Here is a 20,139-nt window from a genome sequence, read left to right as displayed (position 1 = left end):
GCAAGATTCTAGGGAATTGTCATAAAATTGTTGACGTAAAATTTGTCATTAACAAAATTTAAGGTTATCTTCAAATTATTTGTCCAAAATACACTTTAATAAATCGTGGGTACAAAAAGAAAATTGGTTCCAACATTATAACAGACTATGTGAATACGAAAGAGGTGAGCGAACCGACATTAGAACCGATTCCATTTTAGCACGTTAAGGAGGTGCAACACTCAGAAACGGTCTCGGACTTCAAGCACTGTCTTTTCTAATCTCCAACGATTCGACTTGTATGCAGTAACGCCCTAATTAGAATATGCTATTAGCACTTATTATATTGTAGCTTCTCCCGACGATGTAGTAACAATGATGAGATGTTAAAGTAACTGAGAGAAAGCATTGCACAAATGGAAGTAGCAAATACATGAGCAGAAAATTGTTGTGTGCCGTTGTGTTTCTCTGTACGGGGATTAACTAGTGAAAAAGCGAGATTCCTTAAATTGTGGTTTATTGCTAATATTTACATTCCGGGTTGGAGTCCGGATCAGTACCTCTTAAGAACTAAATCTAAAATCTAAGAAAAATGCGTGGTCGGAATAGTCGCACCCCCACTCCGTCTTAAAGGAGAGTTATGAGATGTGACTAATTGAACATATGTGAATGAGGGTGGCTGGAATTAATTACAACAAAATGAAGTACATGAGATATTTTAAAGGGGGGGCTATTAAGAAGAAAGAATTTACAAGTTTGAAGAAGTAGACATGTTTAAGATCTTGGATGAGGTTATGCAAAACAACTGCAACAAAATGAATATTTTTAACACTACAGGAGACCATTTGAATGCGTTTAAGGACCTTCGTACGCCACATTAAACTATAGAACCAGTTTTGCATATCTTATGTATATTTCATGTCCCGTTGCATTTTCAGTTTTCACATTCATTATGAGGAAGTAGCAGCGGCTTCAAACCAACCATCTTCTGCCGCTGATGTTGAAAGCGATGGTGTGTCTTCCTCATGAGACTGTGTATCTGCACTGTTCAAGTGATGAGTGCAATGACTGTGTCTTGTCCACCTGCCAGTTTATGAGGCCCCGCTGTTACATTAAGGATAGCAGTCAGTTGGTCCTACAACACATTTTGAGAACGTTTACCGTTGAGGCCGATATACTTACACTTTACAATATCATTGCTTGTGTTTTAGGCATTTGAAATAATATTTCTGTCCATAACGCAGGTTTTGTGATGTACCACATGTGAGTGGCCTTCCGTCTTCCATTTTCTTGCCCATAGATTTGATTTTCAACTCATATTAACAATAAGATGAACGAGTTATTCGCCTGAATGCAAGAAGTTCATGTTGGTATTAGGGCTATTGAAACACAAAAGCGATTGAAGACAAATTGGGGGAACATTATTTAAATTTAGTTCACGGAATTCGTAAACTAACAGGTACAAAATTCCATAACCTTATAAGAAGTACTCAAGGGTTCATATACAAAAACCAACTTTAGTATTCCCCCAATACGTATCTACTGCTTAACCAATGTCACAATGATTGTCGGCTTCGATAGGGCTTCCATCTACCTTCTATTTTTCTTTTTTTTTTAGTTTTCTGAAATTTGTGGAAAGTAGTCGTACATAAAACGTCAAATAGTATTTACTTATGGCGGAGGAAACAAAAACACCATAACGATTCGTGTTGAGAAATCGCACATTCAAACAATTTTATTACAAACGATATTTGACAAGAATTGACAGTTCATAAAGCAATGTGTCCACACAAACAACACAAAATTTAGTGCGCATGTAGAGATAGACAGAAGATATCGTTGTCTTTCTTTTTTGTCACTAATGGCGGTACCTTATAAAACAGACACTTTGATCTAGTGACCTTATATCGTTTTTATTATAAAAATGTGTAATCACAAAATAAAAAAACCTCAAATTTAGTAAGTTGTGTAACAAAAACAAATTATACTTAAAAAAACTTTAACGTTCACAGCGTTACTACGAAACAATAATGACATTATTGGTTGCCTACCTGCTGGTCCTATGGTCCAGCGTGTAAATTTAATAACGAATAACGCATTTTGACTTTTGAGCGTTTTCATTAAACAGAAGACGGCCGATGCTCGAGCGTTGGTATGGTCTATAAACATCCCTCAAAAATACGCTAGAACTCGTTTTTCCCGTTATAGAAATTGTTTGTTGTATTCAACGGTAGGCAACCAATAATGTCATTATTGTTTCGTATTAACGGTGCGAACGTTATAAGTATAATTTGTTTTTGTTACACAACTTACTAAATTTGAGGTTTTTTTATTTTGTGATTACACATTTTTATAATAAAAACGATCAAGGCCGACTATATCCTTAAGAGGCCTGTCCGCTCGGGCCTTTTAGAAGTTCCTGTCAAAAAGTGCGGATTGTGGCGCCGTCTTGTGAAATTTTCCCCTACTACTGGGACAGTCATTGTCACTAACGAGACAAATAGGTTATGTTGATTTGTCAATTACGCCAGTAGTTACACTGTTTATCGAAAATAGGCACTTTTACGCTAATATTGGGAACGCATGATGACTCTCTACGCCAGGCGCGTGAAGCGGGTTCGAAGAGAAAGTCTGACAGCCCTTATCGGTGCGGAAGTAACAACAGAACCCTCTGCGCGGGACTCCGCGAAGATTTTGGGGTAGTAATCGACGGATACATGAGATTTTCTACATTATAACGCAACCGTTTCACAAAGTGGTGCCGTCTAATAAGAAACAATCCGCGGAAGGTAGTCGGGTGCAGCCATGCCATGGAGATCAAAGAAATTCGATCTCAATAGTTAAAACCGCGTTAGCCAAAGTGAAAAAAAGGCGACGTACTCGATCAACAACCCCCCTAAATGAAAATGAACGAGACGCACACCGCACAGCACCCACCGTTTCTTCTAAACTGCGGCATCAAGGTCAAGTGGAGTCCTGAACACGAAGTAACGAAGACAAAGCAAGTCCGTGGGCAGGAGAACGCAAGAGAGGGTTGGTTTGTTAGATGAAAAATGCTGGTAACCACAAAAGAGGAACTTAAAGACACCAAAACGATGAATTACGAATCGGAAAATGATTGACAGCGGAGATTTGACAATTTAGTTATTCGAATTAGCAGGTAGGTGACGCCACAATCCGCACGTCCATGGCTTGCTAGACGGGAACCCGTTTTAATAGGGAGTAAGGTCACTAGATCACATTGTCTGTTTTGTAAGGTACCGCTGTTAGTTTTCAGTGCGCAATGCAAGAGAGACAGACATAGTCCATAAATCAATGGGTTAGAACGAGACGCAAGATTCTAGGGAATTGTCATAAAATTGTTGACGTAAAATTTGTCATTGACAAAATGTAAGGTTATCTTAAATTTATTTGTTTAAAATACACTTAAATAAACCGTGGGTACAAAAAGAAAATTGGTTCCAACATTATAACAGACTATGTGAATACGTAAGAGGTGAGCGAACCGACATTAGAACCGATTCCATTTTAGCACGTTAAGGAGGTGCAATACTCAGAAACGGTCTCGGACTTCAAGCACTGCCTTTTCTATTCTCCAACGATTCGACTTGTATGCAGTAACGCCCTAATTAGAATATGCTATTAGCACTGATTATATTGTAGCTTGTCCCGACGATGTAGTAACAATGATGAGATGTTAAAGTAACTGAGAGAAAGCATTGCACAAATGGAAGTAGCAAGTACATGAGCAGAAAATGAAGTACATGAGATATTTTAAAGGGGCTATTAAGAAGAAAGAATTTACAAGTTTGAAGAAGTAGACATGTTTAAGATCTTGAATGAGTTTATGCAAAACAACTGCAACAAAATGAATATCAAGAACAAATATTAAGGTTATGTTAAAATTATTTACTTAAATCACCCTGAAATACAAAATTACATCTATTTTTAACACTACAGGAGACCATTTGAATGCGTTTAAGGACCTTCGTAGGCCACATTAAACTATAGAACCAGTTTTGCATATCTTATGTATATTTCATGTCCCATTGCATTTTCAGTTTTCACATTCATTATGAGGAAGTAGCAGCGCCTTCAAACCAACCATCTTCTGCCGCTGATGTTGAAAGCGATGGTGTGTCTTCCTCATGTGACTGTGTATCTGCACTGTTCAAGTGATGAGTGCAATGACTGTGTCTTGTCCACCTGCTAGTTTATGAGGCCCCGCTGTTACATTAAGGATAGCAGTCAGTTGGTCCTACAACACATTTTGAGAACGTTTACCGTTGAGGCCGATATACTTACACTTTACAATATCATTGCTTGTGTTTTAGGCATTTGAAATAATATTTCTGTCCATATCGCAGGTTTTGTGATGTACCACATGTGAGTGGTCTTGCTTCTTCCATTTTCTTGCCCATAGATTTGATTTTCAACTCATAATAACAATAAGATGAACGAGTTATTCGCCTGAATGCAAGAAGTTCATGTTGGTATTGGGGCTATTGAAACACAAAAGCGATTGAAGACAAATTGGGGGAACATTATTTAAATTTAGTTCACGGAATTCATAAACTAACAGGTACAAAATTCCAATTCCTTATAAGAAGTACTCAAGGGTTCATATACAAAAACCAACTTTAGTATTCCTCCAATACGTACTGCTTAACCAATGTCACAATGATTGTCGGCTTCGATAGGGCTTCCATCTACCTTCTTTTTGGAGTTTTCTGAAATTTGTGGAAAGTCGTCGTACATAAAACGTCAAATAGTATTAACTTACGGCGGAGGAAACAAATACACCATAACGATTCGTGTTGAGAAATCGCACATTCAAACCATTTTATTACAAACGATATTTGACAAGAATTGACAGTTCATAAAGCAATGTGTCCACACAAACAACATTTAAATTTAGTGCGCATGTAGAGATAGACAGAAGATATCGTTGTCTTTCTTTTTGTCACTAACAGCGGTACCTTATAAAACAGACAATTTGATCTAGTGACCTTAATAGGGAGCGAACAGGCCTTATACGGATAGAGTCGGTCTTGAAACGATAATATGGTTAGCGCCATCTAGACCAGGATGGCGCGCGACGCTCTTTCGGTCGATAATTCAGTTTTGTCCGTTCCGCTGCGTTCTGCGTTGACAGATGATTGACAGTTTCAGTCGTTTCAGTGTTGGTTTGGTGTTAATTGTTAAAGCTGCTGGTAAGTAATAAAATGTCTTGTTATTTATTAATAGTATTATAAGTTTATAAGTTAAATATAAGTCGTCTGCTTTTCGGTAATTTTTAACGGTTGTGTCGAAAATTAAAATAAATGAAACATCTGAACAGCCACGTGGTATAGTAGAAGAAACGTTGTTTTCACGCCCAAAACATGATAGCAATTAATAGAATAATTAAAGGGGCATACCTACCTATATTCAGTTTATAAAAACGTTTATTATTTGACTTCGCACTTGTCATCCAGTAATTTCTCACAAGATTTTCCCAAAAAGAACGTACCTACAGCAACTTACATCCAAGAATTTTCAGAATTTACATTAGGGAATGTTTGGATAGAAATGACACTGGGTAGGTAGGTTTAGGTTACCTTTATCTCTCTCGTGTAACCCAATATTACAACAAATAATAGTATTATTAATGTCAATCATTTAATTTATTTTAAATTACTGACAGTGTTGCCAACCGTGGGAATTTTTTATTGAAAATCATCTTTAAACGAATATATTTTGTATGAAATTCAGCTAAATAAGCCAAAAAAATTCCCACGGTTGGCAACACTGATTACTGAGTGATTATATTTGTCTTCCTGTGTTATAGCTGTTTCAAAATAATTACTACGCTTCATATACCAATCCCATGTATAATAATAAATCTGTCAGTTTTAAATTATGGTTTTTCAAATGCTCCAATTCAAATTTTTATATTTGTCATGCTTTCTTATTGGGGGAAATACTTCTGATGGACACTTTTTTTGCTTCTTCTTTCTTGGATTATAAAATTAAAGAAAATAATCCTGATTTTTTCTATATTTTGTTTATAATTATTTCTAATAGCTTTATTTATATTATTATGTTCTAAAATAATTGCTGTCTTTTCCCTTGAACCTAGGTTGATATCTAGCTTTTCATTCATTTTATGTAGACTTTTATAATACGTAGGTCTCATATTGCCTCGTATATTGCACTAGATCGCTTTGATTACAAGTATTATTTTTTTCGACAATTAATTAAATAAACATTAAATTGATCACCTCCATATACAACACATATTTTTTGAATCTCGAGGCTTCTCACAATTTTACCTAAACAGGGACAGTGTGTTTTAGCACTCACTGTTTATGGATAATTTCTTGTGAAAAAAAATGTAATAAATTAAATGAATCGCTTACATAACGATGACCAAGAAGCATGGCAACTGTTTCAAAAAAAGTTTAACGATATGAGAAGCAAACCAAATAATGACTTTGAACGATTAGTATTTAAAAATATGCATAATCAATTTAAAATGTATGAAAACAATATGTTAAACTTGGCAAAATTAGGTTTTCTTAAAATACACTTTCCTAATCTTGAAGTCTTTGATGAATAAATTTTCTAATAAATGACTAGTCGTTGCTCGGTTTGTTTAGAACCAAAATGTCCAGGTGTTTTTTATAACTATAGAAATAAATATGAAAAAACATGTAAACAATGTAAAAAAGCAGTTAATTCTACTCGTTTGTTATGTGTTTGTGGTAGATATTACACTAGAACTAATTTTAAAAGGCATATAAAAACAGATTTGCATAAAAATGGATTGAATTTATTTATTTGCTAAAAATTGTTTGTTAGATTTTTTTCTATAATAAATGGAACGAAGGAACTTGAGTAATCTACGTTTATCTGATCTGTTTAATATTGCAAAATCATTAGACATCAAATATATTAGAAAATATAATAAAGCAGACTTGATTAAAGCTATTATTAAAGCTGAAGAGCAATTACATGAGAAAATACAAAACGAAAACAAAATAATGAGCCAAGCGAATTCAGAAATATTTTCATTTGATGATGATTTATTTGCTAAACCAAAGGAAAAGAGAGTTAAGAAAATCGAGTGTGACATATGTGGAAAATATATCAAAAGCACCCGAATGCAGCTACATAAAGAGAAAGAAAACAAAAAGAACCTAAAAACATTTCAGTTTGATGACGATATATTTGCTAAACCAAAAAAAAATAGAGTAAAGAAGATCAAATGTGATATATGTGGAACATATATCGAGGAAACTCGAATACATTTGCATAAATTAAAACATGATTTGAATAGTCGTCGTTTGCTTGAATTACGTAATATGGCAAAATCTTTAGGTATAAGAGACATTAAAAGATACAATAAGGCAGAATTGATAAACGAGATTATTCATGCTGAAGAGCAATTAAAAATAACAAGAGAAAACAAAAAGAGCTTGGAAATATTTCCGTTTAATGATGGCATATTTTCTAAACCGAAAAAAGAAAGAGTAAAAAAGATCATTAAGGAAAGTCGAATGCAGTTGCATAAAGCAAGACATAATCCAGAGCCAGATTTTATTTTAGTTCAGGTTGCTTTTAAAGGAAGATTATTAACCTATCAGCATAATAATCTAGAAGAAGGTATAGATATAGAAACATATATGGATATGATAAAAGAAAAGGCTATTAAAGTAGTTATAAATGCTTTAAATCTCCATAAAAATATTAAAATCAATTTAGAGATGGAATGCGAGTTTATGAAACTGGAAAATGAAGACTTTATAATGATACATAAATTTCAGTTACCAAATGTTATACTAAGAGAACAAGATGATCTGGAGGAATATTGGGATGAACAAAAGGATTTATTTATATCAAGATGTGATGAATTGCAAGATAAGGGATCTGGATGGACTTTGAAAAATATAAATTATTTGCGCATTAATATAAACAAATATACACCGTTAAGCGGAAATTCATATGTAGAATTACCCAAGTGGATTAAAGATAAAAAAGCTTGCGTTAATGTTAAAAACAACGATAATAAATGCTTTATGTACAGCGTAATATCATGTTTACATCAAGCAACAGAACACGTAGATAGACTGAATCATTATAATAAGCCGGAATATATAAATGAATTAAATTTTGAAGGAATACATTTTCCTGTCAAAATCCAGGACATACCTAAATTTGAATCACATAATAAAATTAATGTTACCGTGTTTAGTTACGAAGAACAAATATTTTATCCTTTGTATCATAATAATAAGCAAATATATGAAATGAATATCGACTTACTATACTTTGGAAATAAAGACAAAAATCATTATTGTTGGATCAAGAATTTGAGTCGATTGTTGAATGATCAGTTGGAAGTAAATAGAAACAAAAAACATTTCTGTAGAAGATGTTTAAACTACTCCGCTAGAACTGAAGATGTTTTAAAGAAACATCAAAATGTGTGCTTTAGTAATGAACCATGTGTTCCGAACATGCCTGAAGATAATATATTAAAATTTAAAAATATTCAAAGAATGTTAAGACATCCGTATGTAATTTATTCTGATTTTGAATCTATTCTGAAACCTATTCATACATGCGAACCAAATCCTGAATCATCATATACTCATAAAACACAATTTCATATTCCCTGTGGTTATGGATTATACATTAAGAGTGCTTATAATAATATTGGTAACCCATTGGAAATTTACAGAGGAGAGGAAAGTGATAAATGTTTTATAAAAAGAATAACTGAATATGCCAGAACAATATACAAGTTATTAATAGAAAATAAACCCATAAAAGATATCGAACTAGAAGAATATAAAAAAACAAAAATTTATTATCTTTGTGAAAATGTGTTTTCTATAGAAAACCCAAAAGTAAGAGATCATGATCACTACACTGGAAAATATAGAGGAGCTGCTTGTAGAAAATGCAATTTGAAATATAGACAACCATTGTTTATTCCAATTTTGTTTCATAATTTAAGCGCTTACGATTGTCATTTGTTTATAAAAAATCTAGGAGAAGATAAAAGTCAATTGAAATTAATACCTAATAACGAAGAGAAATATATTTCTTTCAGTAAAATTTTAAGAATGGATGATAATGGATATATCGAACTGAGTTTTATCGATTCATTTAGATTTTTAGCAAGTAGCCTAGACAATTTGTCATCTAATCTGGAATCAAGTCAGTTGAGAGAAATAATTAAATACTTTTCAAATCATGAATCAGATGTGTTATTTAGGAAAGAAAAAAGCAAGATAATTAGAAAAGGAATACATGGATTCTTTTGAGAAATTTTCTGAAACAAAACTTCCATCAATAGATAAATTTTATTCTTCGCTCACAAAAGAAGGAATTTCTCAAGAAGAATTCAAACATGCAGTGAAAGTATGGAAATATTTTAAAATTGAAAACTTGGGTGAATGGCATGATTTATACTTAAAACTAGATGTTTTGCTATTAACTGATGTATTTGAAAATTTTAGAGATTTATGTTTAGAAAAGAGTTATGGACTGGATCCTGTTTGGTATTATACAACTCCGGGGTTAGCTTGGGACTGTATGCTCAAATATACTTCAGTGAAGTTGGAATTATTAACTGATTATGAAATGTATTTGTTTTTTGAAAACGGAATTAGAGGAGGTATTTCACAGTGTAGTAACAGGTATTCGCAGGCAGATGAAAATACTCAGATTATCTATATAGATGCTAATAATCTATATGGATGGGCTTTATCTCAGAGATTACCAGAAAAAAACTTTAAATGGTTGACTTGTGATGAAATTAAAAATGTTGATGGTATACTGTTATCAGATAGTGATACCGGTTATGTTTTAGAAGTTGATTTAGCATTCCCTGTAGACTTGGCTATTCATAACAAATTCAATGACTTGCCTTTGGCTCCGGAAAATAGAATTCCCCCGGGCGGAAAAATAGAAAAACTACTTTGTCATTTCTATGATAAGAAAAATTATATAATTCATTACAAAACATTAAAACTTTACAAAAGTTTAGGTATTAGAATAACAAAGGTTCACAGAGGTATAAAATTTACTCAGTCAAATTTCATAGCACCATATGTAAAATTTAATACTGAACAAAGACAGAAGGCGAAAAATGATTTTGAAAAAGATTTCTGGAAACTAATGGTTAATGCACCATATGGTAAGTCTATGCAATCTGTTAGAAACCAACAAAATATTAAATTATATTGTGATGAAGAAAAATTACAAAAAGCGATAAACAAACCTAATTTTAAACACAGAACTATATTTAGCAAACACCTGGCAGCAGTTCACAATTATAAAACCAAAGTATTGTTTAATAAACCAATTTACATTGGGCAAGCCGTATTAGATTTATCGAAATTATTAATGTATAACTTCCATTACAATGTAATTAAAAAAGAATTTAATGAAAAAATAAAACTTCTTTATGGAGATACCGACAGTTTCATATATGAGATTAAAATGGCTGATTTCTATGAATTTATGAAAAACAAACCCGACTATTTTGATACATCTGATTATCCAAAGGACCATCCATTATATTCTGATAAAAATAAGAAAGTAATAGGGAAATTCAAAGATGAATTGAATGGTATTAAGATATTAGAATACATAGGTTTAAGGTCAAAAATGTACAGTTACAGAACTGAAACGTGTGTTTCAAAAAAATTAAAAGGTATCAAGAAAGCAGTATTGAAGAAAGAAATAAGTTTTGAAGATTACAAAAATTGCTTATTCAATCAAACTGAATACTTCCATAGACAGAGAGTGATTAGGAGTCATAAACATGATATTTTTACTGAAGAAGTAAAGAAAAAGTCTCTAAGTTGGAAAGATGATAAAAGATATCTTTTACCTAATTCTACAGATACATTAGCTTATGGACACGTATTAGTATCATCATAGGTACGTTCATGGACACTGTTGAACTATTTTTTATTAGCGTTGAAGTAATAAATTAAGAAAACAATAATAACAATTACGATAATAAACGTAAGAATAAAAATAATAATTTTTAATTTATTAACTTGTTGAATAAGACTTGAAAACTTTTTTCTGAATTTTGGATATTCTTCATTGAATATATTTAAATTCTTGAATACATTTAATTTACAATTTTTGAGTTTTTTCATTTATTGCTCTCATATTTTTAGTATGTCTTTCAAATATTTTGAGAGTTCTTTTCTTTACATCATCGATGTTTGATGGTATTACTACTGTTTTGTTTCTTAATTCTGCTAATTTCTTAGGATCATAATTATTGTAGTTGTCTAATTTATATTCCAATTCATCGATTTTATTATTAGCGGATTCTAGTTCACAGTCTGTCATAATTAATTGTTCAAGGAATAAATTAGCTGTTTTTCTTGCAATATATTTATCTACTACTTCTTGTTTGAAACCGACTATTTTTGCTCCATCTTCTAATCTGTCTATTTCAGTAATAATAGGTTTTAAATCTTTTTTCCATTTTTCTTTCTCATCGTTGGGAATGTATGAAACTAGTTTGTCCATTTATGATTGAAAAGTTTCTAAAGATTTACTAATTAATTTATGTACTTCTTCATCTAAAGTTATATTTTTACGACTACCTGCTTTATGTTCTACATTATCGAATATTTTTTTTATTTTTTATTTTATTTTTTCTCTTTTGTTCCCAATTGTTCCGATTTGTTCTCTTTTGTCCCGGATTGTTCCCGTTTGTTCTCATTTGTTCTCGTTTTACATGCAATCTTAATTCCAACTGAATTTAGTCCCATATTTAGGGAATTTCTAGAAATATTTTTAGATTTGCAAAATTCTGTCTTTGTTAGTTTTTTATTTACAGTCGAATTGAGATATTCAATGGCAAAATTACGATTTTTCATTTGAGTTACTTCATTGATATTTTTTAGTATATTTATTTTTTTATCTTGGGTAAAAGATTTGTAACTGTTTTTAAATTGTTGGAGTTCAGATGGTTGTCTTGTTTTTAATGGTGTATAATATTCTGCTACAATTTTGTTCTCTTTAGTATTGGTCATTTTTTTATTTATTGTAAAAAATGTATTTTGAATCTTTTTAAATCATTTTGAACGGAACTTTGTTAATATTTTTTTACTCATACAGATTACAGATAAAAAAATTCGTTGAATATAAAAATTTTTTCAGGTAGATCTGATGGAGGGCTCCTCATCCTCATCAAAGCGCAAAAAAGTCGAAAGTAAACCTGTCTATTCAGACCAAGTAAGACCAGACATATTATTGTATCACACGGTAACATGGTATTACACTTTTGTTATAGGAATTACTTGGATTAAATTTAATGGATGATGTAACATCTTTCTACACTTCCGGAGGCTCAAATGAAAGTGAAGACGTAAGTAACTTGCTTCGAACAAATGTACAATTTGTTTTATGTTCAAATAGGAATTCATGGAAATTACAATTTGTTATGTCTTTTCAGGATCCTGACTTGTTTTTTGAAGTTCTTCGTTGGACATCGACTTTTGTGGACAAGTCTATGTTTATTAAATGCGTTATGAAGGATGCACATAGAATACTTCTCACTGCGCCGCCCAGATTTGGCAAGACTATGGCTTGCAATATGCTGGAGAAGTTTTTTGAAATTGTCAGCAGTGAACAAATGTCGGAGAAATATAAACTTTTCAAGGATCTCAGAATTTACAAATGCACTGAAGAATGCATAGAGAATCATGATTGTGAAAGTAAAAGATTTTTTCGCAAGCATTGCGGACAGCATCCAGTAATTTTTCTTGATTTTGCACAATTATCAGTAAAGTCATATAGCCAATTTTTGGAGAGTCTTAGAACAATGATAATGGAGCTGTTTAGAAAATATAAAACATGTTTAATTCATAAAGATGGTGAAAAATTCAGCTGGTCAAGTAACGATATGGGAGAACTGGATATTGAACTTTTCTTGTGCTATTTGAAATATGCCGATGATGATGATCATTGGAACAAAGCAATAGATCGTAACACAGCAGAACTATACATAATGGTGGCTTTTAAATATTTGATCGAGGTTTTGTCGGTCCACTATCAAACAAAACAAACCCATAAGAAAATTATTATATTGATTGACGAGTTCGACGCACCTTTTATGAAAATGTTATTTAGTGAAAACTCAGACCAGCAGATTATGTTTTTCATTAGAGACCTAATGCGTCTTTTATGTAAAGATGAGATATCAGCACGATTTGTTCAACGAGTAATAATTTTTTCTGTCACTGCATTAGGCGGTATGATTTCATTAGGAGCTAACAATGTGAAACGTAGAACATTCTTGGACAAGGATTATGGTTATCATAAATACTTTGGATTTACTAGGGAAGAAGTAAACGCTTTAGTTAACAGATGTGTCACAGAAAGTCAACGACAAAAAGCTCTTGATGAAATTGCTATGTGGTACAACAATTACACTGCAGTGGGAGATGAAGGCATAACTATTTCTAATCCTGTGTCTATTGTCGAATATTTACGGAAGCTCGTACCAAAAAGTTATTGGGTTGAATCGGTTGGAACCAAATATATCTGCCAACTATTTAAATTCGAAAAAATGCGGGAGAAGGTGTTTCCTGCCGTTAGAGACAATGAGAAAATTTCCATCGAAACAAAAACTATAGAGTTGAACGATATTTATAATCTGAAATCATTACGTGAATCAATTTTGAATTGTATCGAACCAGAGCAGGTAGACTTAGCTCTTCAGTTTCTCACAGAATGTGGGTACTTTAACGTTATTGACAAGAATGATGTGAATTGTACATTACAAATTCCGAATCTAGAATTGAAACAAGTATTTACAAACAAACTTCAGGAGGCTTTGGTAGAATTTAAAACTAACCTGTTTACTGTAGAACAACAAGAGTCATTTGTGAATGCATTAATGTCTTTAGGAAGTGGAGAGAAGCATGAACCTATGAAATATGTTGCGTTTAAAAAATCTGTGGAAAATTTGTATACCGACCGAGAATTACCAAAAGCTCATTTTCACTTTCACTGTGACCTTTGGATGTTAATTTCTAGTGGGAAGTTGGATTGCTTTTCAGAATTTGCAATCAAAAAGGGATGCTCACCCAAGCTTGATTTAATTATTATTTCAAAATGTGCAGTAATTATAATTGAACTGAAGCGGCATAAACAAGATTCTGCAAAGAAGGCCCTAAAACAGTGTCTACGGAAAAAATACTATGAAGCATTTGAACTTGAAGGAAATGAAAGAAAGGGTTTAAAGAAAATTTTAATTGGTCTTCATCTCTCTGATGATCGTAAAGTTAGCATCAGGTATTTAGAAAATTTTGAGAAAAAAACACTGCAAGATGAACCAAACATAGAAACAATTGTAGAGGATAGCTATGAATGTTAAAATCATTCTCTCTGTTAGTTATGTACCCTGTTTTATTTTATGTGCATTTCGCTGATTTTAAGGTAGTTTGAGAATCTGTAAATTGTAATGGAAAATAATCTCATTTTTTTGCCCTTAATCTTTGATTAAATTATACATTTCTACTTGAGTATTTTTTAATATTTCATTAAACCGGGACTTACGACTTTATGTTAGTTGGTACATAATATTTGATATGGTAAGAAAATAAGTTGAAAAAAACCAAACTATTATTATTTATATGTTCAATGAAAATTATGACTAAATATAAACAATTCTCTTAATTACAACAAAAGAAAATCTGTACCTTTTTAATATCACAAAATAAGAAAATCAATTTTAGTTAGTAGTTGTGTTACAAAAACAAATTATATAATTATAAAGCAAACAAACTAATTTTTCGTTCGTGTCGTTACTTTGGTGTAATAATAATTTATTTTTTCTACTCCCATAGTAGTAAGTAACTAGGCAAGAACCCTGTCGTTTGTTGATTAGTAACTATGACATTATGAAACATGCATGTAATATGTAGATATATGTATGTATTTTCATTATACGGAACTAACTCACGTGACTTTAGTAACTTTTCGACTGTGAAACCAACGTTTTAGTTCCACTGTTTTCCTAGTGTAACCATGCCATTTTTAAGGTTAGAGTTTTCAGATGGGTTAGCTATGGGCTCTTGGGTCTAGGGTAGAAAGAGTTGTCCCATAATGTTGAAATTTTGCACACATGTTTTCCTGGGCCCCAATATACCGTAAAAAAAAATCAACCCCAAATTCTAAAATTTAAGTGTGGTATGTTAGGGGTAGGGGGTTGAAAACAACAAAAAGTTGAGTTTTTTATTTTTTTTTTGAACTCTTCAAGTGCTTCAAAGTCCTTATGTCAAATTTGGCGTTTCTAGGGGGATTATGGGACTCACAATAAATTTATTAAAATTTAACGAAATTGTCAAAATTATGGATAAGGACTTGATTTGTAACGGATAAACTAGCTCAAAAATTTTAAAAAAATTCACGAACACATTGGAGAAAAACTAGAAAAAAAATATGCCATAAATTTTGCCCATTATTAAGGGGGTGCATTGGGGTGAAGGGGTTGTTTTTTTAAGAAAACAAAAATGTAATTACCACACGTTTTCGACGTCAGCCAAAGGCATCTAATCTGAAAATCTCGTATTTTTTGCTCAAAGTTTACAATTTATCCAGATAAGGGGGTTTTGTAAAAGCGCATCCTGGAACTCGGCGGCGGTTAATAAGTGTCAAGTTTACCACGATAAAAACGTTCAAAAATTCTGAAAAAATTCAGATGTGCTAGGTTGATTGAAGCTGATAAGGAAAAAAAATACTTCACAATTTTAGGCCTCCAGGAAGGGGGTGAAATGGGGTGAGGGGTAGTTTTTCTCAACTAAATCGAAAAAGTAACCAGCACGTTATTTTGCTTTTTAATAGCAGGATCTCCCTACAAAATTTCGGAATTTTTCTCCAAATTTTGTTTCAACCCCAAGAGTGGACTTTGAAAATAAATCTCCCGAAACCAGCCGCCTATGGGCTATTGGGTCTAGCCCTGTTAGAGTAGTTCGAAAATTCTGAAAAAATTCAGGTGTGTAAGGTTGCTTGAACTGATGAAGAAAAAAAAAACTCTATAATTTTAGGCTTCCAGGAAGGGGGTGGAATGGGGTAAAGGGTGTTTTTTTTTTAAGTTAAACGTAAAAGTGTCCTATACATAGAATCGCCCTGTTTTGAGAAGATTTACATGAAAAGGTGGTATTTTTTCGTTAAACAACTTCGGGCAGAAAATACTGGTTTTGTGACAAATTTGCAGATGTCCGACGGCATTTGTGTGCCAGTTGTATTAATGTGATATTGTAAGCAAAACAAAGAAAAAAAACGGGGACGTTTTATGAATAAGCAATAATCCTTGAATTGGTAAGTTTGAGTACTCTTAGGAAATGAGAATGTGCTTCTTTTTATACTAATGTAATGGATATGGTCTCCTTGAAACTTTAACCCTTATTTGCAGCCTGCGACGTTTTGAAAAAATTACTAATACTGAGCGTAGGGTTACTAATACCAACCCTACCACAGATTATATTCGTCTCGCCACCAGCAGCCGTCAGAAGAAAAGAAAACCGCTTCATGTGAATCTGTAAAAATGGAAACGGCGACATGGGTGTCAAAACAAAGTAACAAACGTTTGGATTTATCTCTCGTATCCGATGTACAATTGCGTCCAAAAATAATGCACCATGGTATGAATATAATATGCACCCAACAATACATTTTACCCCTAGAACTTTTGGGTTGGTCTGCTTGAGATCTGAGCGATCAGTTTTTGTACAAGGGTGCGTCAGACAACCAAATTTTATTTACAACTCACTTGAAAACTCATGCCGATTGAGTCGACTAAACAACATGATTTGAAAACCATTGAAAGAAATTTTGAATCAATGTTTGTATTTTTAAGCAATGACCTCATTTCCACTATAAGTTGATTGCGATTAAATTAATCATGCATTTAATTAAGTTTGATTGCTGACATGGATGGATGATGGAATCAAATATAAATTTTAATTAAAGATTTAATTTTTAATTTCTAATTTATTTCTTAAAATTCATTTTTCTTCACATAATTCACTTTCATTGCTAAAAAAGTAAATTTTAGAACAATTGATTTTTAATTCTGATCAATAGTAAGTAACTAAGTAAAGGCCGGTTTAATGCAATAATTGAAATTAAATTAAACTTGCAACTTACTTATGTCACTTTAACATAATGTTAAATATTTCATTTCATTTTAAATTGGTAGAGTAACAGTATCACTTTAGCAGGAAATTGTATAAAGGCACATTTAACAATCCTAGTGCTGTTAAAAATTTGGCAACAATACTAGTGTTGGTAATTTTGCTAAACTGTTTACATGTTTTACTAATTATAGCCAACTAGCATTTATAATTTTTGAAGCGTCATTTTGTACATTTTCTCGAGTTTTAGTTTTTCAAACATAGTTTTTTAGATGTAAAAACCCCAATAACGTTATTTGATTTCGTAAAAATCTTTGATCAAAATTAAGGATTTAATTTTGTTTCGGTAAACCGGGTGTAACGTCCGTTTTTTTATTAAAAAAAACCACCAACACCGCACTCTCCCAGCACTTTACAACGGGCAACATCGTCGATGGTGACTTTTTGGTCATAAAATCAAATAGGTTAGCTGCCTAATTGACAATTTGATTACACAAAACGGCCTTCCAGGCTGTGCCGAGTCTATTAAATCCTGATTTGCAATCCAACAGGCTGTAAAAGAAACACGTTTTTAACGGAAACACTGCCTAATTTTCAGAAATGTCAAAAAATTGACAAATGTTTTCTCACCAAAATCTCCCTAGGCAACGTTGTTGGGTGTAATGCAGGGAAAAATTGGGGTGTTGGTGTTTTTTTTTTTTTAAACGGACTTTATAATTTTTTTAATTATTTGTCTCTAGTTATAAAATATAGGTTTTTTTTAACTTTGCCATAAAAATACATTTTCTGTCATTGTTTGGGACCTAAGAAACTCAAATTTTCTTCATTTTTTTCACTAGTAATTAACTTATGTTTCTACTAACTAGTAAGTGAAAAAGTTACAAAACAATGAGAGCAAGTGATTTGACATGTCAAAATTGACAATTATATTTTTATTTAATTTAAGCGAAATTTGAAAAATTTTATACTGCACTTTTATGCTAATCTAAATTTTAATCATTCGTCAACTCAATTATTACAAGTTAACATTAGATTAAAACAAAACTTAACTTCACACGTTGAGTAATCTACTATATTTTGTATGTATGTCCTGAAACTTTATTTCCAAATATTTTTTCCCCAATTCCAGTAAATTTGAATCAACAAAAAGGCTGTAATTTATTGGGGATCAATTCTGGTCATCAGACAAGATCCACCACTTGAGGGTGATTATGTTTATAGGGTCTTGCGGTAAGTTTGGTGGAAACTGTTTAAAAAGTTAAAGTCATAAACGCTCCACCGTATTTATACGTTTCTTTTACGATCACAGAACAGCAAAATAAGATCTAAATAATTTTAGAACAGGGTTTTTGCAAACATTGAAAAATTACCATTTTATGAATACCCAGATGTGCTGGGACGGTCAAGAACGGACTTGTACCTGCCCCGGCGAGGCCCTCAAAATGTTTTCCGATGCTATTTGGAAATAAGCAATGGGATGGTGCATTATTTTTGGACGCAATTGTACCCCCTAACATCAGCTTGGGTTGTGATTGTTTAAACAAAATAAACGGGTTTTCCACTGGCAACTCAGAATGCACTTGTGTATTGTATGTTGCGTGGTTTGAGTCTCACCCTCAATACAGCTCGATAAAATCGGTAGAAAAGTATAAAAATGACAAATAATTCGTTCATTTATTCTACAGATATTTTATCACGAAAGGGTCTTTCGGTGTTAAAGTACTCGTTTATGTACAATGCATAAATCTTCTCAAATTTGCCATAGAGCTCCACAATTTTCACAAATTATGACCTTGAAAGGTGCGATTTAAATGAGGAGTTTACCTCCTTTCAATGTATGTATACAAGTGGCCCAGAACTCATGGCCTAGAAAGCAAGGGAAGTTGCGGATATCAATAGAGTTTGCAAGTTTATGTTAGAACTAAGAAAACGCCGTTTACGAAATCTAACTTTTATTGTCTTCGTACGCCACACAATATCACTTATTCACACACACCTCGTCTTCTCGCCACGCCACGCTGGTCTTACCGCCAATTCTCGTCTCTCTTCCCGCCCTGTCACCTGTCAACGCCTAAATGTCCCTAGCACGCAGTGCCCTCACCTGTCACTGCGCGCCAAGTTCAAATTAGTTTAACATTCGGCCTTCCTGAAACATATTAATGTCCTCATTAATACACATCGCCATGAATACAATTTGAACAATCGCTCGCTCGCTCGTTCTGCATCAGTCGCCTATTGTCCACCACCAGAACCACAACAAAGACACCCAAACATGTACACACACACCCATTATCCCTCCAGCAGATCAATCAGATCCTGCCGAGACTCCTCCTCATCCTCAGGCGAATCCACCGGGCCATAGTCAGAGTCAACCACCTGTAAGGGATTAGAATCTGTTACACCCTGTGAAGAAATCACATTAGAACATGGAAGCAGGGACCACGCTTCGATATCGCCTTAGGGCATCCACAGCCACCAAGAATTTATTCTTCTTGTAGCCTCGCACGCCTTTTACTGCAGTAATGATGTATCGATCGCCTTCAAGTACTCGAGTCACCTTGTAAGGACCACCAAACCTGTGCGTAAGCTTACTAGCGCCTCTCGTCGCCGTGCACGTAGCTGCTTTTCGCCATAGTACCAGCTCGCCTAACCTGTACTCGGTAGCCGGCTTACGCCGCCGATCATACCTCGCCTTCATCTTCGTGGCCACTTCACCCAGGTTTACCCGTGCTTTCCGCCGTTTCGCCATGATCTCTGTTCGCTCGCGCCGTTGGTCCTTATCCACCAGATCGCCAAAGATTGTCCCTGTCACCCGAGCAAACATGAGATCCGCCGGCACTTGTCGAGTACTCGCATTGATGGTGTTATTGATTCCCCATATCACCGAGTGAATCTTCTCGTCCCATCTCGCCTCGTTCTCGACGCTTGCCATCAACGATTCTATTATCGTTCGGTTCGCCCTCTCGCATTGTCCATTCGCCCTAGGAGTTGCGAT

The 20,139-nt window shown here is 33.3% G+C and overlaps 2 protein-coding genes across 3 annotated transcripts; both read left to right on the top strand.

The window, feature by feature from the left end:
- Positions 1 to 5,071: 5,071 nt before the first annotated feature.
- On the top strand, positions 5,072 to 14,526 carry LOC148178117 (uncharacterized). 2 transcript variants are annotated; one of them, XM_088031294.1, is made up of 4 exons: positions 5,072 to 5,192; positions 12,167 to 12,237; positions 12,296 to 12,370; positions 12,458 to 14,526. In XM_088031294.1, exons 1-4 carry the CDS (start codon positions 5,135 to 5,137, stop codon positions 14,381 to 14,383), a joined length of 2,130 nt encoding a protein of 709 aa, XP_087887420.1. In that variant the 5' UTR covers positions 5,072 to 5,134; the 3' UTR covers positions 14,384 to 14,526. The 2 variants fall into 2 exon arrangements, with proteins under 2 accessions (XP_087887420.1, XP_087887421.1); XM_088031295.1 differs by having other exon boundaries at positions 5,127 to 5,192; positions 12,163 to 12,237.
- LOC148178118 (uncharacterized) lies at positions 6,835 to 8,923 on the top strand. The gene is made up of 2 exons (XM_088030385.1): positions 6,835 to 8,849; positions 8,909 to 8,923. Exons 1-2 carry the CDS (start codon positions 6,840 to 6,842, stop codon positions 8,921 to 8,923), a joined length of 2,025 nt encoding a protein of 674 aa, XP_087886511.1. The 5' UTR covers positions 6,835 to 6,839.
- Positions 14,527 to 20,139: the final 5,613 nt, after the last annotated feature.

This window comes from Gnatocerus cornutus, chromosome 2, assembly GCF_029298725.1.
Source record: "Gnatocerus cornutus isolate USDA-ARS CGAHR chromosome 2, icGnaCorn1.1, whole genome shotgun sequence".
NCBI classification, from domain to species: Eukaryota; Metazoa; Arthropoda; class Insecta; order Coleoptera; family Tenebrionidae; genus Gnatocerus; species Gnatocerus cornutus.
This window is presented reverse-complemented; position numbering and strand designations above follow the sequence as displayed.